This window comes from Suncus etruscus, chromosome 1, assembly GCF_024139225.1.
Source record: "Suncus etruscus isolate mSunEtr1 chromosome 1, mSunEtr1.pri.cur, whole genome shotgun sequence".
NCBI classification, from domain to species: domain Eukaryota; kingdom Metazoa; phylum Chordata; class Mammalia; order Eulipotyphla; family Soricidae; genus Suncus; species Suncus etruscus.
The window spans coordinates 160212255-160237821 of NC_064848.1; the positions used below are offsets into that span (position 1 = coordinate 160212255).

Sequence of the window (25567 nt, forward strand, 5' to 3'; positions counted from 1 at the left end):
AGTTGAGTGAAATGTGCTGCAGAACAAGCTATTTTCCTGGTAGGTAAAATTACAAGAGAAAATGAAACTGAAGCTCTCCTGAAAGTATCCACCCTCTGCCTTCCAGCAGAGAATGGCAGAGATCAGGCCTAATAGGCCATCACCCTCTGCCTCGATGCTTTTGTTTTTGGGGCACACCCGGTGGGGCTCAGGGGTTACTTCTGGTTCCGTGCTCAGAAATTGTTCCTGGCAGGCAGGGGGACCATATGGGATACTGAGAATTGAACCCAGGCCCATCCCAGGTCCGTCCAGGACTGGCCGCGTACAAAGCAAATGCCCAACTGCTGTGTTATAGCTTGCACCACCACTCCAGCCCCTGTATGGATGCTTTCTATTCAGTTTTGTTTCTAAAATTTGAACTTGGCGGGGCTGGAGAGATAGCATGGAGGCAGGGTGTTTGCCTTGCATGCAGAAGGACAGTGGTTCAAATCCCGGCATCCCATATGGTCCCCTGAGCCTGCTGGGAGCGATTTCTGAGCATAGAGCCAGAAGTAACCCGAGTGCCGCCAGGCATGACCCAAAAAACCAAAATGAAACAAAAAATTTAAACTTGGCTTCTGATTTATTTATTTTTGGGGCCACAACCAACAATGATCAGGGTGATTCTTGGGGTCCACGAGGTGCAAGGGATCGAACTCAGGTTGGCCATGTGCCCAAGGCAAATGCTGAACTCACTCATAGTATTATCTCCTGCCTCCTAGTTTTCATATTAAACAATGAGTCTTACAGAATGGTATGCTTTATTTCACAAGAATGTTTGAAAAGTTAATAATATGATCAATATAACTGTTTACAATAGTTTACCAATAGAACCAAATAGAAAGCTAACTAAATAAATATTTTTCCAGACAGATCAAAAAAAAAATATATATATATAGTTATTTTTGGCCATGCCTGCCAGTTCTCTTGGATAATTTCTGGCAATGTTTAAGGAACCATCTGGGCATCAGACTCAGGTTTAGCCACATGCTGCAAGGCAAATGCCTTACTTGATATACTATCTCTCTGGCCCCTAATCTACTTAAAAATATATACAGCATTTTCTTTTGTGGATTAAAACAAAATTATATAAAAGAATAGGGGCCAGAGTGATAGTACTGTGGGTAGGGTGTTTGCCTTGCATGCGGATTACCTGAGTTTGATCCCTTCAGCACTGCCATGAGAAATCCTTGAATGCATAAGTACAAATGACCCCTAAGCACTGCAGTATATGGCCCAAATGTTAAAAACCAAACACACATACAGAAAAGGAGTAAGCACAGAGCCAAGTTGGAAATACATAATGCTTTATTTTATTTTATTTTATTTTTTTGGTTTTTGGGCCACACCCGGTAACGCTCAGGGGTTACTCCTGGCTATGTGCTCAGAAGTTGCTCCTGGCTTGGGGGACCATATGGGACACCGGGGGATCGAACCGCGGTCCGTCCAAGGCTAGCGCAGGCTAGGCAGGCACCTTACCTTAGCGCCACCGCCCGGCCCCATACATAATGCTTTAGATCCATCTTTTTTTTATTTTGGCTACTCAAGAAATATGCAAGAAATATGTCATGACCTTTTGATTCAAAGAATAAAGTTCCTTAAAAAAAAAAACGTAAACTACCAAGGCATATCAGAGTAAGATAAGACATAAGAATAGCATATTATTATTATTAGGTGCTAGAAATATATTTTAAGAAATGAATTTGGATTTCTTTGATTTCTCAGAAGAAAAGTCTATATCTTATAAAAAAAAAAAAAACCACCTCCTTTTTTTGTTTGTTTGTTTGTTTTTTGGGTCACACCCAGCAGAGCTCATGGGTTACTCCTGGCTCTGTGCTCAGAAATCGCCCCTGGCAGGCACGGGGGCCCATATGGGATGCTGGGATTCGAATCACCTACCTGCATGAAAGGCAAACGCCTTACCTATCTCTCCGGCCCCAATACCCCTAATTCTTAACAGAGATAATGTTCCACATGGTTGCTCTATATAGTCACGTGGAAATCTGGAAAATCAATAATCAAATACAGTGGCTAGAGCAATAGTACAGCGGGTAGGCCATTTGCCTTGCATGCAGCTGACCCAGGTTTGATCTTGGACATCCCATATGGTCCCTTGAGCCTGCCAGGAGTAATTTCTGAGTGCAGATACAGGAGTAACCCCTAGGAGGTGTGGGTCACACCCCCAAATGAAAACCAAATATAGTTACAGTGTGTGATTCCAGTGGCAATAAAAATTACAGGAAGTATTCTCCTTGGAACTCTTCTGAAGGATTTACATCTAAATATATCTGAGTCCTCAGAGAAGACTACGTGATTCTTTGCAATCCTTGTCTTCTTGCGTGTATAAGGAGCAACCAAGTTGTGAAGGCATTTATCATGTGGGGACACCTCAGGCCTCCTTGAGCATTACACAGGAATCACAAATGCTCATCCCACTTGGTGTCTTCAATTAAACAGAAGCCTTTGGCTTGTTCTGTTTAGAAAACCATTCATCACTTTTATCTGCTGCCATTGCCTGTAGAAACAGAATTAAAAAATATATTTATTCCAAGTCCATCAAAACACACTATACCTTACTGCTCACAGTCAAGAAATGAACACTAGCTGGGGCCAGAACAATGGCACAGAGGGTAGGATGCTTGCCTTGTACATGGCTGACCCATGTTCAATTGCAGGCGCCCCATATAGTCCCCGAACAATACTAAGGAATAGGGGTTGGAGCGATGGTGCAGCGGTAGGGCGTTTGCCTTGCACATGGCTGACCTAGGACAAACTGCAGTTTGATCCCTCAGCGTCCCATATGGTCCCTCAAGCCAGGGATGATTTCTGAACACATAGACAGGAATAACCCCTGAGCGTAACCAGGTGTGGCCCCCAAAAATAAAAAAAGAAAGAACAGTTAGAAATAATTAATTCCTAAGTGCAAAGGCAGGAGAAACCTTTGAGCATTGCCAGGTGTGACAAAAAAGTGATCCCTGGGCAAAGAACCAGTAGTAAGCCTTGAGCACCATTGGGTATGGCCCCCAAGAACAAAAAAAGTATATATATATATATACATACACATATACACATATATGTTATATTCATATATATGAATACATATATGGAATATTGGATAGGAAGCAATTAAAAATCGATTTAAACTCTTTTTTTTTTTTTTTGTTTTTTGGGCCACACCCGTTTGACGCTCAGGGGTTACTCCTGGCTATGCGCTCAGAAATCGCCTCTGGCTTGGGGGGACCATATGGGACTCCGGGGGATCGAACCGCGGTCCGTCCTACGCTAGCGCTTGCAAGGCAGACACCTTACCTCTAGCGCCACCTTCCCGGCCCCCGATTTAAACTCTTAAAATAAAAAAACATGGGGCCGGAGTGATAGCACAGTGGTAGGGTGCTTGCCTTGCTCGAGACTAATCCAGAATGGACCTTGATTTGAATCCCAGCATCCCATATGATCCCCCGAGCCTGCCAGGGGCAATTTCTGAGCACAGAGCCAGGGGTTAAGCCCTGAGTACCACCGGGTGAGACCCAGAAACAAAACAAAAAAATAAGACAACAAAAATGATCATTTAAAGCATATTTATTCCAGAGTATTGTGGAATCTGACAAGGAAGCCATAAGGGACAGAGCAAAAGCTGTGGAGTCTCAGAGTCAAGGAGAAAGCAGGTTCTGGGAAGCATGACTGAGAGCATGGAAACAGCATAACAGGCTGGGGGGCTTTGGCAGAACAGAAAGTGCTGTCATTGGTAGCATCTGTGGAGCCTTACTCAAGAGTATTTAGTACACATGGGGATTAGTTTATAACAAAAGCTACTTTGATGTTTCAGCTGTTAAGTCTAGTATGATTTCCTTTTCTGAGCCTCCAAAACCAATTGACTGGTAGTGGAACTGTCTGGTTAATTTAGGGGCCTCAGTATTAAGAAGGAAACCATGTTAATGTATTGGTCCCACTAAAGTCCTATGCTCCTCTTATTCCAGGAACTTAGACCATGAGACAGGGCTGAAGAGATAGCTAGACTTAGAAACTTAATTCTCAAAACCTCCGACCCAGTAAAACTAAGTATATTTTTCAGAGGTCCTCAAACTTTTTAAACAGGGGGCCAGTTCACTGTCCCTCAGATCATTGGAGGGTCTGACTATAGTAAAAACAAAACTTATGAACAAATTCTTATGCCCACTGCGTATATCTTATTTTGCAATGAAGAAACAAAACAGATACAAATACAATATGTGGCCCGCGGGACATAGTTTGAGGACCACTGGTATGGAAATACATTTGTTCACTCAGACAAAAAAGTAAATATAGGAATTCTGTTTTAAATGTTTCAATTTGTAAGGTTTTATGGTGTGCTAAGATGTAGCAGCAAAGTAATCAAAGGTTTTAAAAATATTTTTGTGACTGCGAAGTAACCACTGAGCTAAGGCCAGTCCTAAAAATATTTTTAAGTTAGGGGCCGAAGCGGTGGCGCAAGTGGTAAGGCATCTTGCCTTGCGCATGCTAACCTAGGATGGACCACGGTTCGATCCCCTGGCGTCCCATATGGTCTCCTAAGCCAGAAGTGATTTCTGAGCACATGGTCAGGAGTAACCCTGGTGTGGCCCAAAAACAAACAAAAAAATTTTTTTTAATTAAATATGAAGGCACCATGATTTACATAGCTGAGTTTCAAGAGTACTATGTTCTAACTCCAATTCCACCAATCCTACCACCAGTGCTGACTTTCTTCCACCAATGAACCAGGTTCTCTCCTACCCCACAATAACCACAGGCTTTGAGAAGCATGTATGACAGCTAGGGATTACGAAACAGAAGCAAGTAATTTACATGAAGGAGTACATGTGAGTGCATAGTACATACATGGTGCGCTTGCCCTAGAACACAGATTTGGGGCCACACCTAGTGGTGCTCAGGGTTTACTTCTGGTTCTGGCTCAGTCAATCACACTTGGAAGAGCTCAGAGCACTGTATTATGCCAGAAATTGAACCAAGGTCAGTCATGTGCGAGATAAGGGCCTTAATTCCTCTAAGTAAGTCTCTGTCTCATATGGATTGTGGTTACCCACCTCCAAAGATATCTAGGGTAGGGGCCAGAAAGATATTACAGCAGGTAGGGTACTTACTTACATGAGGCAGATCTGGATTTGATCCATGCTGTTATATTTGGCCCCCTGAGCCCTGCCTTGAGTGCACAGCTAGAAGAACTGAGCACTGCTGGGTATGATCAAAAATAACAACAAAAAAATCTGGCAAAGGGAAATGGGGTATGTAAAAGATTTTTGAGATAGGAGACGGCAGAGCTTGTTTGCATGCTGATAAGAATAGCTCAGTAGTCAAGGTCAAAGTGATAGCACAGAAGGTAAGGCTTTGCTTTACACCTGGCTGACTGTGTTCTATTCCCTGCATCCCATATGGTCCCTCAGCACAACTAGAAGTAATTCCTGAGTGCAGAGTCAAGAGTAATACCTGAGCACCAGGGGATCTGGCCCCAAACCCAAGCCAAAAAAAGAAAAGTGCAGTAGTAAGGAGAATGATGGCAGACAGGAAAAAGAGCGAAGGGCTATGGGAGTGTCCTGGTAGTCCCAAACACTGAGGAAGAATGTCCTTAGCAACAGTTAGCTGGAGAGCAAATGTTGTGCCTTGATAAGGGCACTTGATATGGGGAGCAATGAAGGTTCAAATCCTTGACTCAAAATCACCACAACAGCAAAAGCATGTAAGTAGGTAAGATCTAGACCATGAAGAAATGAATGTTGAAACACTGTATAATTGAAATTTAATCATGAACAACTTTGAAACTGTGTATTTCACAATGATTCAATTAAAAAAATTATTAACAAAAAATGATCTGGACCACTTCTGCCATGCATATGTAATGCTATTTGCTTGAGCCTATGAAATAGAGATTAAGAAGTAAGACTCACCTCATCCAATAACTTGTTTCCCTGGGGATCCATCTTAGAAAGTTCTCGAAAGGCTTCATCCCCAACAAAGCAGATTTCATGTCCATCCTACATCAATTAGAAAAATAAATAAATAAATTTGGCAAAAAGATGCCCCAGAGAGAGCCCTGTCCTCTCTGGCATCATACTCACAGGGTCAGCCAGGATGACCACTTGCACTGTTGCTTTCCCTGGTGTATCTAGACTCACTAGCGGAGTCAGAATCTTCTGGTTTTCCTTTTTCATCAAGTTTTCTATATCTGGCAACTTGAGAAAAAAACAAAGAGCAAAGTGATCATGGGATCCTGGAGAACACTGAACCTTGACCCTCAACAGCCCTGTAGAAGAACCAGACCCGACAGGAAGGACCCAGCTGCCGCTTGTCAACTTCATTAAGTCAGCTGCTTTGGAAGCACTTGGTCACAGAACAGTATTACTGACTTAGGACCAAACATTACCTCTTTCTGGGGGCATGAAAAGGCGATCCTCCCAAAAGCTGCTGCATGATTCACGGTACCCTGGATGGCTTGGAGCTCCAGCTTACACTGAAAAGAACCAAAATACAATTAGAAACAATTTATTATTATTATTTTATTATTTTGGTTATTGGGCCACACCCAGTGACACTCAGGATTACAGCTGGTTCTGCTCTCAGAATTTGCTCCTGGCAGGCTCGGGGGACCTCAGATGCTGGGGATCGAACTCAGGTCTGTCCCAGGTTGGCAGCGTGCCAGGCAAATGCCCTACCGTGTGCTATCACTCTGGGCCCCAATTTTTTTTTGTATCTCTTATATTTTCTTTTTCTTTTTTTTTTTTTTTTGGTTTTTGGGTCACACCCGGCAGTGCTCAGGGATTACTCCTGGCTCTATGCTCAGAACTCGCTCCTGGCAGGCTCAGGGGACCATATGGGATGCCGGGATTCAAACCACCAACCTTCTTCATGCAAGGCAAACACCTTACCTCCATGCTATCTCTCAGGCCCCTGTATCTCTTATATTTTCTATTGGAAACAAAGCTCTAACAGATAATCAGAGGCTATCTGATCCTTGGAATCATAAGTGATTTATGATTGCACTGTATGCAGGTGTGTGAGCAGAGAATTGTGCTACTAGTGAGCACTGTGAGTACTATAAGAAGCAGCAACAGCACAGAAAGATCTAAAGGAGTACCGCCTTTATAAGGCCAAACATGCAAGCACCACAACCTAATGAGTGACCCCTGGAAGCACTATGGAGTGACCGCTACCATAGTGACACCAGGTGTTTGTGTGACTCCCCCAATCATCCACAATGATGAAGGGAAAAGAGAGGAGCTCAAAACTAAAATAGAGGGTCCAGGAGAGAGCACAAAGGGCTGAGCACATGCTTTGTATGTAGGATCCCCGTGTTTGATTCCTGGCACTGCATGGTTACCTCATGATACTCCAGGGAGTGACCCCAAAATGCTGCCCGGTGTGACCACAAAACCAAATCAAAACAAAAATTATTAATACAACAAGTTCTTGGCAGTAGACTTTCTTAAAATGTAAGAATTTAATCATACTCAAATGCTGAGGTATTTAAAAAAAATTAAGGATGCAACTAAGCCATCCTTAAATCATGTCAACATCTTTTGTGAATCAGCAATTCCTCTTCTCAAAGAATATCCCCCAAAATAAATGCTGAAAGAGATGTGTGTTGAAGCATTGTATAATGAAACTCAACCATTAACAACTTTTTCAACCCTGTATCTTATGGTGATTCAAATAAAATTTTTTTTTTTTTTGCTTTTGTTTTTGGGCCACACCCGGCAGTGCTCAGGGATTACTCCTGGCTGTCTGCTCAGAAATAGCTCCTGGCAGGCACGGGGAACCATATGGGACACTGGGATTCGAACCAACCACCTTAGGTCCTGGATCGGCTGCTTGCAAGGCAAACACCACTGTGCTATCTCTCCGGGCCCTCAAATTAAATTTTAAATATAGGGGCTGGAGCAGTAGCACAAGCAGTAGGTCATCTGCCTTGCATGTGATAACCTAGGACAGCCTGTGGTTTGATCCCCTGGTGTGCCATATGGTCCCCCAAGCCAGGAGCGATTTCTGAGCGCATAGCCAGAAGTAACCCCTGAGTATCACCAGGTATGGCCCCAAAACAAAATATTTAAATATATATGTCCCTAAATACAATCAGAAACAATATCTGTTGAGCCCAAGCAATAGTACAGCAAATAGGGTGTTTGCCTTGCATGTGGGTGACCTAGTTCAATCTCCGAACCTCTTATCATCACTGAGCTCATCAGGAGCTTCCTGAATGTAGAATCATGAGTAATAACCCTAAGCACCACCAAATAAGGACCCAAAATCAAAACCAACAAAAATATCTGACAGGTGAGTTTAGCGGCCATTTAAAAAAATGTAAATACTGAATTACTGGGAATAAACTTAGTAACTTCATTTGTAAACAACATTCAATTAACAGGTTTTATTTTACTAGGTTACTTACCTGGTTATCAGCATAACCCAGCAAAGCCCTTTGCTTTTCTTCATCTTTTTCATAAACTTTCATTCCCAGGAGATTAGACCAGTAATTCAAAGACCTTTGAAGATCAGAAACTGCTAACGTGACTTTTAATACAGGATCTGTAGGATAATAAAATTACATAATTGGATTGGTGAAGTTAATAGAAAATCAACAGAGGGGGCCTGGAGAGATAGCACAGTGGTGTTTGCCTTGCAAGCAGCCAATTCAGGACTAAAGGTGGTTGGTTCGAATCCCAGTGTCCCATATGGTCCCCCGTGCCTGCCAGGAGCTATTTCTGAGCAGACAGCCCGGAGTAACCCCTGAGCATCGCCCGGTGTGGCCCAAAAACTAAAAAAAAAAAAAAAAGAAAATCAACAGAGGGGCTGGAGTGGTGGCGCTAGAGGTAAGGCATCTGCCCTGCAAGTGCTAGCCTTGGACAGACCGCAGTTTGATCCCCTGGCGTCCCATACGGTCCTGCCAAGCCAGGAGCGATTTCTGAGCGCCTAGCTAGTAGTAACGCTTGAGCGTCAAACAAGTGTGGTGCAAAAAACAACCCCCCCCCCAATAAATGAATAAATAAATAAAAGATCAACAGAGGTTAAGTTAAAAATGTAGGGACTCTGCTTGGAGTTAGAAAGATGGCACTTGCCTTACATATAGCTGACTGGGTCTGATCTCTAGTATCCATAAGGTACCCCAACTCCTAGCCTACTCATGAGCACAAAGCAACAAGTCCTGAACACAGCCAGGTATGGAAGCAACACTCCAGAAAACACACACTTAAAAATTTACTGTCTACAGAGATAGTACAGGGGTTAGGCACTTTACATGCACTTGCCCCTAGTTCAAATCCCCCAAGGGGATATCAAATCACCAAGCACCACCAGACTCCTGAGCAAAGAGCCAGACACAAACAGGATATGATCTAAACAGTCCCCCATAAATCTTACTCCTGGCTCTATGCTCAGAAATCGCTCCTGGCAGGCTCAGGGGACCATATGGGATGCTGGAATTCGAACCACCGTCCTTCTGCATGCAAGGCAAACACCCTACCTCCATGTTATCTCTCTGGCCACCCCATGAATTTTTATTTATCTTGGGTTTTGGGATCACACCAGGCTATGCTCAGAGGTTACACCTGGCTCTGAACCCAGGAATCACTCACGGTAGCCTCAAGGGACCATATGAGCTGCTTGTAGTCGAACCTGAGGCCCATTCAGGTTGTCATGTACAAGGAAAACACCTTTGTTTTATATATATATATTTTTGGGTCATACCCAACAGCGCTTAGGGGCCACTCCTAGTTCTACACTCAGAAATCACTCCAGGCAGGCTTCAGGGACCATATGGGATGCTGGCACTTGAACCATTGTGCTTCTGCATGCAAGGCATGAAAGGCAAATGCCCTGCCTCCATGCTATCTCTCCAGCCCCAATAAAGGGTTTATTATTATTTTTTTTATTTTGGTACCACACTGAAGGTAGTGCCCAGGGATCACTACTGCTATTGCTCACAGACCATATGCAGTGTCTTATTTACTATACTATCTCTCCAGCACATAAGAAAGAGACTTTTGTTTTAAAACATTTTTAGTTTTTAGGCTACACCCAACAGAGTTCAGGGATTATACCTGGCTCTGTGCTCAGGAATCAATCACTTCTGATGTACTTGGGGCTCGCCATGAAATATGGGGAATGGAACTGTGGAACTGGAGTCAGCCACATGTGAGGAATCTGTGCTATTTCTCAGGCACTGTGAAGGTCTTTTGTTCTTAACAATGAAACACTTGGGGGGCCGGGTAGGTGGCGCTGGAGGTAAGGTGTCTGCCTTGCAAGCGCTAGCCAAGGAAGGACCGCGGTTCGACCCCCGGCGTCCCATATGGTCCCCCCAAGCCAGGGGCGATTTCTGAGCACATAACCAGGAGTAACCCCTGAGCATCAAACGGGTGTGGCCCAAAAACCAAAAAAAAAAAAAAAAAAAGAAACACTTGGGACAACATAAATATCCAACAATAGAGAATTATCTTGCTATAATGTATATTTAGCTACACACACACACACACACACACACACACACACACATGATAGGTCATACTCAGCTGTGCTCAGGGGTTACTCCTGGCAGGGCTCAGGAGACTATAGGTGGTGGTGGGAATTAAACAAGGGTTGTCCATCAGGGTGAGCCATGTGTGGCACTATTTCTCCAGTCCTATATATATATATATATGTGTGTGTGTGTGTGTGTGTGTGTGTGTGTTTGTTTGTTTGTTTCAGGGTCACACCCAGTGGTGCTCAGTGATATTGGGATGCCTGAGATTGAACTCGGGTCAGTTGCATGCTAGGGAAGCACCCTCCCTGCTGAACTATCTCTTTAGTGTATATATATATATATATATATATATATATATATATATATATATATATATATATATATATATATATGTATAAATCAAATCACATAAGATACATAATTAAAAAGTTGTTGATAGTTGAGTTTCAGTCATACAATGTCCAACACCCTTCCCTTCACCAGTGTTTTTTTTTCCCCTAGCCACCAATGGCCCTAGATTCCCTCCTGCCAACACTCACTCTAACTCTGGCAGACACTTTTCTCTCCCCTTCTTTTTTATATATGCTTTTGCGATAAGATGGAAAAAGATACTCCAAAAATGTTAAGTGGTGCTCACTTCGGCAGCACATATACTAAAATTGGAAAGATACAGAGAAGATTAGCATGGCCCCTGAACAAGGATGGCACGCAAATTCGTGAAGCGTTCCATATTTAAAGAAAAAAGTTAAAAAAAATGTTAAGTGATTATCATGGATACAGGACAATAGTAGTTGTCCAGGGGAACAGATGGCATTGAGGATTGAAACTGGGACTCCCCAATGCAAAACACAAGCTCCAGTCCTTTGAGCTACCTCCGGAATCTCTCCCTCTCTTTTTTGATCATGTGTTTAGGAAGAAATCTATTATTTTTCAAAAATGAACCAAAGTTATATGGGAACCTTTTAATAGTCTGACTTTCTAAACAGTGACTTTAAGTCTAAATCTGATTAGGATAAATCTCAACTCCCTTAACTCTCCTCTTATTTTTTCCCTTATCCCCATTGTGACTATAATAGCACAGAGAGGAACTGACTGGGTAATCCAAGGAAAGGTGGATGCCAATTAGACTAATGTGTCAAATGTACTTTTATCCCAGGATAGGATGGACCATGGGGTTCTTTCCAGAAGCTTAATTATTAAAAAAAGAAATCCTTAAGCCTGAGAGGAGAGGTGGGATATGTACAGTCGAGTTAGTTGTAGGAGTTTTAAAGTCAGTAATAAAAAGAAACAGTGGGATGAAACTAATAGTAAGGCTATTAGAGTAACAGAAGTAAAAATAATAGAAGAGAGTAAAGCTCTTCTTTGCAAGGGACAGACCCTGTTTGGATCGCTGGTAGCACAAATGGTCCTCAAACACCACGAGGACTGATTACTGAGCACAGAGCCAAGAATAATCTAGGGGAGGGTCCCCATCAAAAACAATAAATAAAAGAAATAATCATCTACTTGCAACATAAAATCCTCTGAATTACCAGTGAAATACCTTTTCTTAGTAAGTGGCATATAGCCACCTACCATCATTAAAATAGATGCCTCTTTTTTTCGTTTCTTAGTTTTTGCCACACCTGTTGAGGGAATACTCTGGCTTAGTGCTTGGGAGGTCACCCCAAATGCTTATGGGACCATGCAGTGTCAGATACTGAACCTTTTGTCTCTAGTATGTTAAGTCTGTACTCTAGTCTGCTTAGCCATCTCTCTGGATGCTAGAATAGATAGCTTTTGATTTTGCTAAGCTCACAAGAAAAGCAGACATTAAACACAAGAATTGAACTAAGTGTGAAGGGTATCTGGGACTCGGGACAGACCCATGAGGAAAGGAGAATCTATATCTCCCTTCTTGGGTCCACTGAGGACCTTGTGTTCACTAGTAAAATGGTGGTATTGCCCTCTCTTTCTCTTTTCAGCATAGAAGAGAGCAGAACATTCAGATTAAATGGACAAAGAATGAGGAAGCCTCCACACTACATGAAGCCTGCTCATGCCAAGTCAGTCTGAACCTGGCTGGCAACAGTCAGAATGTGGGCTCCTCACTTCCATGCCCTCAATCTGGGTGGTAGCTAGGGGATGAAACTGACGGCATGGGCATTAGCATTCCCTTCTTATCCTCTTCTGAGGACCAGGGATCAACTCCAGCACAGGCATGGGAAGAATCAGACAAGTGCAGGAAGCCTGCCGGGAGGTCTTGGCAAGCTTTGTTTTGCTCTTGAAAGAGAACAGGAAGTCAGTCTCCTTCTTCTCTACCCAAAGCAAATGTGGGCCCACTACTACAAGATGCCATAAGTCACCAAGAGAATAGAATCTAGATCTGGACCTAGGAGCAGGGATCCCCAGAGATAAGACAATGCACAGAGAAAACTGAGATGGTCAAGGTCACTGCCAACCTGCTCAATTAATCCTGTAATCTTGTCTAGAGACTGAGCTAGTGCTGTGAGCTACAAAACTTTCTTATGGGCCAGGGAAATGGCTCAGTTTTTGGCACCATTTCGTTTCCTGAGCACTCCTAGGAGTGCTAGTAGGAATGACTAGGAGCACTCCTAGGTAGGAGTCACCGTTCTATATTTTTTCTTTCATCCCCTGCCCCCAGTACTGCCCCTAGAGCAGTTCTAACAGTTCCAATAAACAAAGGTATTTTCTTATTAAGAAGAGATAGCACGGGCCCGGAGAGATAGCACAGCGGCATTTGCCTTGCAAGCAGCCGACCCAGGACCAAAGGTGGTTGGTTCGAATCCCGGTGTCCCATATGGTCCCCCGTGCCTGCCAGGAGCTATTTCTGAGCAGACAGCCAGGAGTAACCCCTGAGCAACGCCGGGTATGGCCCAAAAACCAAAAAAAAAAAAAAGAAAGTTATGTAGTTATGTATGGGTCTGAGTGATAGTATAGTGGTAGGGCATTTGCCTTGCATGCAACCAACCTGGAACAGACCTCAGTTTGATTCCTGGCATCCCATACGGTCCCTGGAGCCTGCCAGGGTGACTTCTAAGTGTAGAGCCAGGAGTAACCCCTGAGCAGCACCAAGTGTGACCCAAAAACAGAAAACAAAAAAAGAAAGTTGAATTGGGGGAGAGGGGAGAGCATAGAGTGATAGTATTGTGGGTAGGGTGATTATGTTTCATGCGGCTGATCTGGGTTTGATCCCTGACATCCCAGATGGTCCCCTAATCTCAACAGGAGCGATCCCTGAAATGTGGAACCAAGAGTAAGCCTGAGCCCCTCTGGATTTTTTAAAAGAAAAAGAAAAAAAACTTGGATATTTTGATTATTTGCAGTCGAAAATACACCAAATAGCTATAATCCCCAAAGTAGCAGTCTGGTTACCATAGTCATACACAATCGCACACTCTAAAACTCAAAGAGTCTCAGAGAACAGAAGCAGTATTGGATTCCACAGCGGAAAATGAGTCAGTTTTCCTCACATTTGTCAAAGATACTGGGAGACAGAGGGCTTTCACCATACCTGAACGTGACGAACTGTGATTCTGCAAATAGAACTTATATCCACCGGGGGCCTCTGTTTCAAAAACACCTTCTGCCACTTCAGTGAGTGGCCACTGTAGCTTCTTGGCATTGCTGACAGCTTGGCTAGATGTGAGCGTGATACCCTGTAACAAAACGTACCATCCAAGTCCATGATCACACCGACACTTTCTATGAAGCACCTAAAAAGGTCCACATTTGCCTTCTGTTGCTTTCCTCCTTTGGGGCGACGATGAGTGGAAGGGAGAGCCTAGCCCTACCCCTAAGATCTCTTCTCAGAACAACACTGTTTTATCCCTCCTATAACGGTATAGGTATAATTTCCCTGTCTACTTTGAGACTTTGTTTAAATAGCACCTTCTTACTGAGCCCTCTCCTCAATACTCTACTTAAAATGAAAGCCAGTCATATGCCCCATAGCCTAGTCCCCTTTACGCTGTCCTTTACTTTGCCCATCACCATAGTCATTTTTAAAATAACTGATTTTATATTTTAATTATGTATCCTATTATTAATTTTTGTTGCTCAGGGCCTAGACTCCCTCCCCTGCTGGGTACAGATTTCTATTAGCTTCATTTACTGTTTACCTTACATTCCTGGTACAGAGCCTGGCAATACAATAGGCATTCAATAAATCTTTGTCGTACAATTAAATTCTGTTATAAATGCCTTAACAATGTCATTTCATACATTTGTTTATGTGTATGTATATGTGTGTATCTCTATCCCTATATCTATAAAACTTGTGAGAGTATATAGGTTAAGGCATTTGCCTTACACATCCACCCTGGTATAATCACAGATATCATATACGGTTCCTGAGCATTACCAGGGGGCACTCTTGAGCACAGAGCCCCTGAGCACTTCTGGGTATGGCCCAAACCTCTCCCCTACACACCTCCGCAAAAAATAAAATGTGGGTATTTTTTTTGGTTTTTGGGCCATACCCGGTGACACACTGCACAGGGGTTACTCCTGGCTATGCGCTCAGAAATCGCTCCAGGCTTAGGGCACCATATGGGATGCTGGGGATTGATCTGAGGTCCTTCCTGGGTCAGCTGTGTGCAAGGCAAACACCCTACAGCTGCACTACCACATCGGCCCAATAAAATGTATTTTTTCAGCAGGAAGAAAGCAAGAAAAAGGGCCAAGGTAGGAAAAGGGGGAGGAGTAAGAAGGAAGGAAGGGAGAAGGGAGGGAGGGAGAGGGAAAGAAAGAGAAAGGCAAGAAGAGAAGAAAGAAAGAAAAAAGGGAGAAAAAAGGAGGCGGGAGAAAGGAGGGAAGGAAAGGAAAGGGAAGGGGGAGGAAGAAAAAATGGAGCTCAAAGGTTCTAAATCAATAGCTTTGCTTGTCTCATGAGCTGAGCACAGAGAGTTCGTTTCATTGGGGACATGTTTTCACCTCAGAAGGCCACTGGCAGGGCAGTGTAGTTGTTCTCTTAACCTACATGACCTTGATCACCTGCACTCTCTAATCACCACTCACCTGAGCTACTAAAATGGTGACCGGTTTCAATTTTTTGAGGGGGTTGAGGGAGAGAGGGTGTTAGAGCCACATCTAGTGATGTTAAGGGTCTATTCCCAGCTCTATGCTTGGGGGGTCCTGACCCAGCAGTATTCAGGAGGCCATGTGTGATGCTGGGGATAGAACTGATCAGCTGGAGTCTAACCATCAATGTGGGTGGGACCTCACTCCTGAAAGAGGGAGACAGGCTTTCCTTCAAAATCCTCATTCCAGGGGCCGGAGAGATAGCATAGAAGTAGGGCATTTGCCTTGCATGCAGAAGGATGGTGGTTCGAATCCTGGCATCCCATATGGTCCCCAAACCTGCCAGGAGTGATTTCTTTTGTTTTTTTTGTTTGTTTTTTTGGGCCACACCCGGCATTGCTCAGGGGTTATTCCTGGCTGTCTGCTCAGAAATAGCTCCTGGCAGACACGGGGGACCATATGGGACACCGGGATTCGAACCAACCACCTTTGGTCCTGGATCGGCTGCTTGCAAGGCAAATGCCGCTGTGCTATCTCTCCGGGCCCAGGAGTGATTTCTGAGTATAGAGCCAGGAGTAATCCCTGAGCGCTGCCGGGTGTGGACCCCCCCCCCAAAAAAAAAAAAAAACAAACCCAAAATCCTCAGTCTGAAGATCCTGTGGGTGGAATCATGTGGCCCATGTCACTGAGCTCAAGGAGAGTCACTTGTTGGCTACCATTTCCCTTTTTCCAAAGTTAAAAGCAGGGCCGGGCGGTGGCGCTAGAGGTAAGGTGCCTGTCTTGCCTGCGCTAGCCTTGGACGGACCGCGGTTCGATCCCCCGGCGTCCCATATGGTCCCCCAAGCAAGGAGCAACTTCTGAGCGCATAGCCAGGAGTAACCCCTGAGCGTCACCGGGTGTGGCCCAAAAACAAAAAAAAAAACAAACAAAAAAAACAAAACAAAAACAAAAAAAAAAAAAACAAAGTTAAAAGCAGCCTTGGACACCCAATCTATTAACTCCACCTTCACTACTGAATCAGAGATATGGTATTATGCAAGGGGTAGCTTCTGCTGAAAATACTTCACTACACAGTTATCGGGATCAAGCCAGACCAGTCAGGCCTTTTTACTTTCCAAGGTTTGTTCAGCACTCCTGAACTCACCTTCAAAGATAGAGTTAAGTTTTTTTTTTTTTTTTGGCCATACCCAGCAGTGTTCAGGGCTTACTCCTAGCTCTGTACTCAGTAATCACTTCTCATGGGCTTGGAGGTCCATATGGGATGTATGAGATCAAACTTGGGTTGGATACCTGCACACTGTACTATCACTCTGGCCCATATCTCTAAGTCTTAATCTTGATTTCCAGCACCTGGGCAGCACATTTCATCCTGAAGCTAGCTCTAAGATATGAAGACCCAAGCAGTAGCTTGTTTTGGGGCCACACTGTAAGGGCTACCCCTGGGTACTCTGGAGACCATGAAGTGCTGAGGATTGAACCTAGGATTCCTGAAGGCAAAAACATGCACTCCAGCCATTTGAGCTTTCTCCTCTGTCCTGATTTTTTTTTTTTTTTTGGTTTTTGGGCCACACCCTGTGACGCTCAGGGGTTACTCCTGGCTATGTGCTCAGAAGTTGCTCCTGGCTTCTTGGGGGACCATATGGGACGCCGGGGGATCGAACCGCGGTCCATCCTAGGCTAGCGCAGGCAAGGCAGGCACCTTACCTCCAGCGCCACCGCCCGGCCCCCTCTGTCCCGATTTTGATTTGGTAAATAGAGTATGTCATTAAACTAATCACTAAACAACATCTAAAAGCCATCGGCAGTCAGAATATCTGAAGCTAGCTAGAGGTCTAGAACAAAATGACATTTACCATGAAGTCATTGCCCAGCTTGTAGTCTCCAATGCCATAATTGTAAGTCAGTTCTGCTACAAAATGATCATCTTCAGGGCCAAATCCCACCATTGTTTTACTCCACTTGCCATCATAAGGTCTAGAAAAATGAAATTAAGTAAAACCAGTGACAATAAAACACAAATCTGTTTCAGGCCACCCCCAAAGCATGACAGGACACAGACAGCTGGGCAGTCCCTTCTGGTACCCTAACAGCCCAGGGGCCAGGGTGAGATGGTGTGCTGACAGCAGTTGAGGGTGCACTTCCGGTTCCAAAGACCAGCTGCTTGGCATTAGTTCAGGGAAGGATTTGCACCCTTTATTTTAAAGCTGAGAACAGAATCCTACACCATATATCTAGTACTTCAGGGCTGGGAGATGGGAAAGCAATTAAGTTTCAATCTTGAAATCACATGGTCCCATCACGTTAGCAGCAGTCGGTGAAGCACTGGAGGTCCCCAGCACTACTGTGTAGTCGAGGTAATCCCTGGCAGCACAGGCCCAAGCTGCATTATGTCCTTGGGCCCTTGCACTGAACGGCTGGGAATCACCAGTGGAGCCCTGACCGCCTGAGCCTTACCAGAGAACCCGCCCCCTTCCTGAACCAAAAAAGAAAGAAACAATATTCCAATCTGACTTTTTTTCCCCTTCCTTTTTGGGTCACACCCAGCAGCGCTCAGGGGTTACTCCTGGCTCTACGCTCAGAAATTGCTCCTGGCAGGCTCGGGGGACCATATGGAATGCTGAGATTCAAACCATCGTCCTTCTGCTTGGAAGGCAAATGCCCTACCTTCATGCTATCTCTCCGGCCCCTCCAATCTGACTTTTATATCTCTGTTCTTGAGCCTGGGAACAAGCTCAAATCCTGCCATGTCCCATATGCCCACAACATGCTGGCTTTATTTCTCAGTGCAAGTGATTTCTAGTCACACTAGCACCAGATGTGTACAAGCACTAAAAGGAACATGAGTCCTTGTGAGCACTGCAACCACACCTGTTGCCCCAACTAAGAGTGCTCGCCCTAAGCACTGCAACTACAGAGGGCGAACCTTGATGAGCACACACTTGAGGTGCAGCCCTTATCACTGTTAACATCATCAATGAAAGGAAGGTGGGAATAAAAGATGGGTTATTCATTTGTTTCAGGACTTTGCCCATCAGTGCTCAGGGGCCACTTTTGGCTCTGTCTATAGTCAGAGGCCACTTGGGGAGACCCTATGTGAAATTTGATGTATGTTTGTGGACATCATAGACACCACCAATCATGGTTGTGGAGACTACTAGGAAGCACCTTATCCTTTGTATTATTTCTCTGGCCCTACAAAAAAGAAACTTTTTTTTTTGGTTTTTGGTTTTTGGTACTCAGGGGTTACTCCTCGTTCTACACTTAGAAAATACTCCTGGGGCCAGAGTTATGGTGCAGCAGTAGGGTGTTTGCCTTGCACGCGGCTGACTCAGGATGGACCTCATTTCAATCCCGGTGTCCCATATGGTCCCCCAAGCCAGGCGCAATTTCTGAGCGCAGAGCCAGGAGTAACTCCTGAGCGTCACCGGGTGTGGCCCAAAATCCAGAAAAAAAAAAAAAGAAAATACTCCTGGCAGGTTTAGGCAACCATACGGGATGCCAAGGATTGAACCTGGATCAGCTATATGCAATCAAATGCCCTACCACAGTGCTATCACTCCAGTCCTTACAACAGTTTTTATTATTTTCAAATTAGCTAAAATAACTTTTCCTGGAGCTGGAGAGATAGCATGGAGGTGGGCATTTGCCTTGCAAGCAGAAGAACGATGGTTTGAATCCTGGCATCATCCCCCAAGCCTGCCAGGAGCGACATTAAGTCTCAGAATTTTCTAGCTTGTTCTAACTACTAAGCCTATGATACTCAATAAAACACTGTATATAATATTACTTTACAGTCTTAAATTGCTTCCCTATTTTCTCCCACTGTTACGTACTTGCACATACCTTGGGTTCTCAGGGGTATGAAGAACTAAAGGAGTTTATGAAAAACAAGGTGCCGGGGCCGGGCGGTGGCGCTGGAGGTAAGGAGCCTGCCTTGCCTGCGCTAGCCTAGGACGGACCGAGGTTCGATCCCCCGGCATCCCATATGGTCCCCCAAGCCAGGAGTGACTTCTGAGCGCATAGCCAGGAGTAACCCCTGAGCGTCACCGGGTGTGGCCCAAAAACCAAAAAAAAAAAAAAAAAAGAAAAACAAGGTGCCATACCCGTTACAGGCAGCTTTGCAACCTTCTTCAAATTCCTCATGCCGCAGAATCTGGGAAAGGAATGGGAAGAAACTATGATGTATTTCATATAAATTATATATATAAATTTCATATAAACTAACTGACTGAATGTTCTGAATATATAAAACTATATAGACATTGCATTTGTAAGCTTTACTTATAAAACAATGGGACTGGGAGATATCTCAGTAGTCACAGCAAATGTTTTGTATTTGAAGGACCCTGGTTTAGTCCCCAGCACCATGTGCTGCCTCCTGTATGACAAGGTATACATTTAGGAGGCCCCAAGAACTTTGAGTGGCCCTGGTGGTCCCTAGCACTGCAGAGACTGAATGGTACATTATCCTTGGGTTCTGGCATTAAACTGTTCAGTCCAGGACTAAAGTGATAGTGATGGAGTGTTTGCCATGCACATGGCCCACCTGAGTTTGATCCCCAGTATCCCATATGGTCCCCTAAGCCTGCAGGAGTGATTTCTGAATGCAAAGTGAGGAGTAACCCAATTGCCACCAGGTGTTGCTCAAAAACAAACAAAAATAAATTTAAAAAATGATAATAAGCAGGGGCTGGAGAGATAGCATGGAGGTAGGGTGTTTGCCTTGCATGCAAAAGGACAGTGGTTCGAATCTTGGCATCCCATATAGTCCCCTGAGCCTGCCAGGAACAATTTCTGAGCATAGAGCCAGGAGTAATTCCTGAGCGCTGCTGGATGTGACCCAAAAACCACACACACACACACACACACACACACACACACACACACACACACACACACACACACACAAAGATAATAAACTGTGTAGTCCAGTTGACAGAATGATTTTGTTTGTGTGTTTGTTTTTGGGTCACACCCAGCAGTACTCAGCGGTTACTCCTGGCTCTGTGCTCAGAAGTTGCTCCTGGAAGGCTCGGGGGACCATATGGGATGTCTGAATTCGAACTGGGGTCTGTCCTATGTTGGCCACATGGAAAGCAAATGCTTTACCACCATGTTATCGCTCCAGACCCTGACTGAATGTTCTGAAGCAGCCCCCGAGGCTCTTGGGCACCAATAGGTCAAAGAATCCCAACTCCTAATCCCCATCAAAAACAAAACAAAAATAAATACCCCAAAATACCCAAAACAAAAAACCCCAGAAAACTGTGAAATTTACTGCGGTAATTAACAGAGGTCCAAGGCTGCCAGGGCCTGGTGCTGCTAGGCTGCCAGGCCTGCCACCCAGGGAATGCCAATTTGTAGCGTGTGTGTGTGTATTGCCTATGATCTTTTCCCTTTTATACACAGCATAAAAAGGGGGCGTGTCCAGGTTCAACAGTCATTACATCAACATTAAACAAATAAACAAAAAGAAAGAAAAAAGAAAATGAACTCTATGACTTTTTAAGATGAGGAGTAGGGATGAGGAAGAGCTGCACCTCACTAAGGGTTATGCAAAACCAAGCAAGGATGTAAAGTATTTAGATTGGGAAGCTGTCTATTTAGGTTGGGAAGTCTGCCCTGGAATTCTGACAGTTGCCAGTGGTTGTGTAATTTTTTTGGGGGGGGGTCACACCCGGCAGCGCTCAGGGGTTACTCCTGGCTCTATGCTCAGAAATCGCTCCTGGCAGGCTCGAGGGACCATATAGGATGCTGGGATTCGAACCAATGACCTGCATGAAAGGCAAATGCCTTATCTCCATGCTATCTCTACGGCCCCAGTTGTGTAATTTTTTTAAAACTTTATTTATTGATTGGTTTTTGGGCCCCACCCAGTGGCAATGGCTCTGGTCTGCATTCAGAAATCGCCCCTGGCAGGTTGGGGGACCATATGGGATGCCAGGAATTGAACTGGGTCCCTCCCAGGTAGGCCACATGCAAGGCAAATGCCCTACTGCTGTGCTATCTCTCCGGCCCCCTAGTTGTGTAATTTGGATAGTTGCTTAGGATCTGAGTTTCCCACTGTGTTGTGGAAGCAAAATGTATGAAAGCATCGACACAGATCCAAAGTACACATAGGTTCAATATGTTCTTTTTCTCTCCCTTTACTTTTTTCCCCTGAGGAGGATGGGGGCAGTGTGTGATGCCAGGGAATAAGCAAGAGGGCCTCAGAGGCAAGCAGATGCTCTAAAAAATGAGCTACATCCCAGATCCTTGTTTTCCTGTTGTTTTTTGGAGGTGGGGGCATCGTGCCCAGAGATGCTCAGGGGAACTTGTTCAGGAGACTTTGAGGTTCCAGGAATCAAACCTGGGGCTCCAACAGATAAAACATTCCAGTTTTCTGGTAGGGCGTTTGCCTTGCATGCACTAACCTAGGACGGACCTCGGTTCAATCCCCCATCGTCCCATATGGTCTCCCAAACCAGAAATGATTTCTGAGCGCATAGCCGAGTAACCCCTGAGTGTCATCGGGTGTGGCCCCAAAACAAGAACAAACGAACAAAAAACTCCCAAAAAACAACAAAAAAATCCACAAAACTTTATTCCAGTTTTCTGAACCATTTCTTGGCTCTATTACTTTTCCTTCCTTACTGCTACTGCTCCAGTTCAAGTTCCCATCACTTCTCTTAGACTATTACTAAAAAGATTAGTTCTTGTTCTTTTATCTTAATCTCATCAAGAAATTGGGGCTGGAATGATAATGCTATGGGTAGGCTGCTTGCCTTGCTCATAGCCAACTCAGGTTCAATTCCTGGTGCCACATGTGGCCTCTCAAGCAACACCAGGAGTGATCTTTGAGCACAGAACCTGGAGTTAAGCCCTGAGCACCACTGAGTGTGGCTCAAAAACAAATAATAGCATTACAAAATTATGTCCTTAAGCACTGCCTTGTACTTTTAGTTATTATTTGTTTCTTTGTTTCTAGGCTACACCCAGCAATGCTCAGGGGTTACTCTTAGCACTGTGCTCTGGAACTTCTTCTGGTGGTGATTGGGGACAATATGGGCTGCAGGGAACTGAACATATATAACAACCTTGGTTGCACATATATGTTAATGTATCAGAGCTCCTTTAATGTGGCATAAAACTGAAGTTCTTTACCACAAGATTCAAGATACTCTCAGAAGTACTATCTGGGACCAATCCATGCTTGATAATTTGCCTTGATATCCCATCTCAACTTTAAACAATTTGAGCAAAGAATATATAAAGCTATGTAACCAATGGTGTTTCTCCAAAGCTTATCTCTGCATTGACTATCCATTTTTTCTAGTATATTTTCCCCTCTAATCTTAAGTCTGGAGAAATCCTATTTTTAATTTTTTGGCAGGGGCATACCCAGTGGTACGCAGAGATTATTCCTGTCTCAATGCTCAGGGAATCATATCAGGTGTCAGGGATTGAATCTGAGTTAGCAGTGTGGGAGGAGAGCCCTACCTGCTGCACTATCTCTCCAGCTACAGAAATTCTATTTTTTAAAGGTCAACTGAAATACAAGGTCTCCATGAATTCTTTTTGAGTTGCATTAAATTTCTCCTATTGTTTCTTTTATTGCTTCTGGACCACAATAAACAGTGTTCCTTCTGGGGTTGGAACTATGCTGGGGTTGGAACTCAAAGGACTATGCTGGCTGGGATGGAATCAACCTGGCCTTCCAAGTGCAAAGCATACACCCAGCCTGCTGAGATAAAAGGCCTTCAACCTGCTGTCTTTTTATTATCTTATTTTATTTTTTGGTTTTTGGGTTACACCCAGCAGAGCTCAGGGGTTACTCCTGCTCTAGGCTCAGAAATTGCTCCTGGCAGGCTTGGGGGACCATATGGGATGCCGGGTTTCGAACCACCATCCTTCTGCATGCAAGGCAAACACCCTGCCTTCATACTATCCCTCCGATGCCTGTATTTTTATTATCATGGTTAGACTTATATACAATATGCTGAATACTATGTGTATAATACGCTGGCTTTTTTATTTTTTTTGGCTGGGGGGACCCATAACACCCAGCATTTCTAAGTGACTCTGTGTTCCTTGGTCATGCTTCTCCCTGATAAAGGGAATTCCAACATTTCTCCCTATGCAAAGCCTGAGCAGTATGTTTTCACTCTTCACAACACCCCTGAAATCAATGAGGAAACAGAGTGAGAGCTTTGTGGTTTTCTGCTTCAATGAAACTTGATAAAGTTTCAACTTCTATTTTCTTCTCTTTCTATTGTTTGATTTGTGGGCCACACATGGCAGTGCTAAGAATTTACTACTGGCTCTGTGCTCAGGGATCACTCCTGGTGGGCTGGGAGGACAATGTTGGGTTCCTAAGATCAAACTTGGGTCAGCCTCATGCAAGGCAAGCGACTTTACTCACCATAATATTTCTCTGACCCCTCAACTTCCATTTCTATTGCTTTTTTCAAATCCAATTTCTTTATTTCTTTTTTTGGGGAGTCACACCCGGCAGCGCTCAGGGGTTACTCCTGGTTCTATGCTTAGAAATCGCTCCTGGCAGGCTCGGGGACCATATGGGATGCCGGAATTCGAACCACCGTCCTTCTGCATTCAAGGCAAACGCCTTACCTCCATGCCATCTCTCCGGCCTCTCAAATCTAATTTCTACCCATCCCAGGCCAAGAACTTTAATTGAGGTTAAAATTCCTCCTCGCCCTCAATTCTTGTTAACAGGAATTTTTTTTTTTTTAAAATAACTGATAAGTCAGTCGGGGTGGAGAGATAGCAAAGCAGGCGTTTGCCTTGCAAACAGCCGATCCAGGACCAAAGGTGGTTAGTTCGAATCCCGGCGTCCCATATGGTCCCCTGTGCCTGTCAGGAGCTATTTCTGAGCAGACAGCCAGGAGTAACCCCTGAGCACCGCCAGGTGTGGCCCAAAAACCCAACCCCCCAAAAAAAACGATAAGTCCTGGCCTCCCCTCTGCTACCCACCAGCTTCTGCATTATCTAAGCTAAACTGCAATCTTTGATTGAAAAGCCTTACTTATCAGAAGTTTCTCAATAGCAGCTGACTGACCACCCATCAGCATTCCAGCATTCCAGACTAGTTGCTATAGTCTGGAGATAAGTTGTATCTGGTATTAAAGAAAATGAATTGCTAACTTCATACTTAGATCTAGTTTTATGGAACAGAATCTAGCATTTACCCACAGGTTGATTTCCAAGACACCATTCAAACCAGCCCTGAAGAGGCGGAGTTTTAAAGACATTGACTTTTTTTTTTGTTTTGTTTTGTTTTTCGGTTTATTTGGGGACAAACCGGGCGGTGCTCTGGGCTTACTCCTGACTCTGATAAGGTTTCACTCCTGTTGGATTCGGGAAACCATATGGAGTGCCAGGGTCAGTTGAATCTGGGATTGGTCGAATGCAAGTCAAGTGCACTACCTGCTGTATACTATCTTTGCGATCCCTGAAATAATGGCAATAATGCCGAACCCAGAAAAGACTTACGGCTTCCTAAAAGAGTGCTAGATAACTTCCCCTACAAAGTGCTAGGCCTTCATTTCAAGACCTTCTCACCAACCAGAGACTCGAAATGCTTCCTGCAGGGGAGAGTGGAGAATCGAGAGCCTCAGGTCAGCTTTTTTTTCGTTTGTTTATTTTGGGGGGCCAAACCCGGCGGCGCTCAGGGGTCACTCCTGACAGGCTCGGGGGGACCATACAGATACCGGGGAATCGAAACCAGTTTGGGCCGCGTGCCAGGCAAATAAATGCTGATAAATCACTCCGGCCCCTAAGGTCAGCTTCGGGCAGAGGTTCACGGACACACCCATTCATTCCCTCGCTCCCTGGGTAGGTGCAGCTCCGCCGCCAGTAGCCCACTTCACGCGCCAACCCCCTCTCATCCCCGCGGGCACCTTCATCCCCAGGACATCGCGATAAAAATGCGCCGTCTGGAAGCGGTTTCCCACTTTGAACACGAAGTGCAGGGCTCGGCGTGCAGCCATGATGACCATCAGCGAGCACCTCGCCGCCTTCCACCTCCAGGGGGCGTCGCCC

The 25567-nt window shown here is 44.6% G+C and overlaps 1 protein-coding gene and 1 non-coding gene across 2 annotated transcripts; one reads left to right on the plus strand and one right to left on the minus strand.

Moving 5' to 3' along the window:
- Positions 1 to 1957: 1957 nt before the first annotated feature.
- GLOD4 (glyoxalase domain containing 4) lies at positions 1958 to 25550 on the minus strand. The gene is made up of 9 exons (XM_049782625.1): positions 25426 to 25550; positions 19630 to 19679; positions 17380 to 17500; positions 14019 to 14163; positions 8438 to 8574; positions 6416 to 6502; positions 6111 to 6224; positions 5940 to 6026; positions 1958 to 2533 (listed from the first exon to the last, which is right to left on the minus strand). The coding sequence occupies exons 1-9, from the start codon at positions 25522 to 25524 to the stop codon at positions 2468 to 2470; spliced, it is 906 nt and encodes a 301-aa protein (XP_049638582.1). The 5' UTR covers positions 25525 to 25550; the 3' UTR covers positions 1958 to 2467.
- Positions 11134 to 11240, plus strand: LOC126025542 (U6 spliceosomal RNA). The gene has a single exon (XR_007501474.1). It is a non-coding gene; the product is annotated as a U6 spliceosomal RNA (small nuclear RNA).
- Positions 25551 to 25567: the final 17 nt, after the last annotated feature.

Bases quoted from the DNA above. Each gene is read 5' to 3' on its own strand.
- GLOD4 (XM_049782625.1), bottom strand. From the start codon at position 25,524: ATGGTCATCATGGCTGCACGCCGAGCCCTGCACTTCGTGTTCAAAGTG. The intron at 6,503-8,437 runs GTAAGTAACCTA...GGTTCTTTTCAG, and splicing joins TGGGTTATGCTGATAACCAG to TGTAAGCTGGAGCTCCAAGC. The intron at 6,225-6,415 runs GTAATGTTTGGT...TTTTTTCTCAAG, and splicing joins TTTCATGCCCCCAGAAAGAG to TTGCCAGATATAGAAAACTT.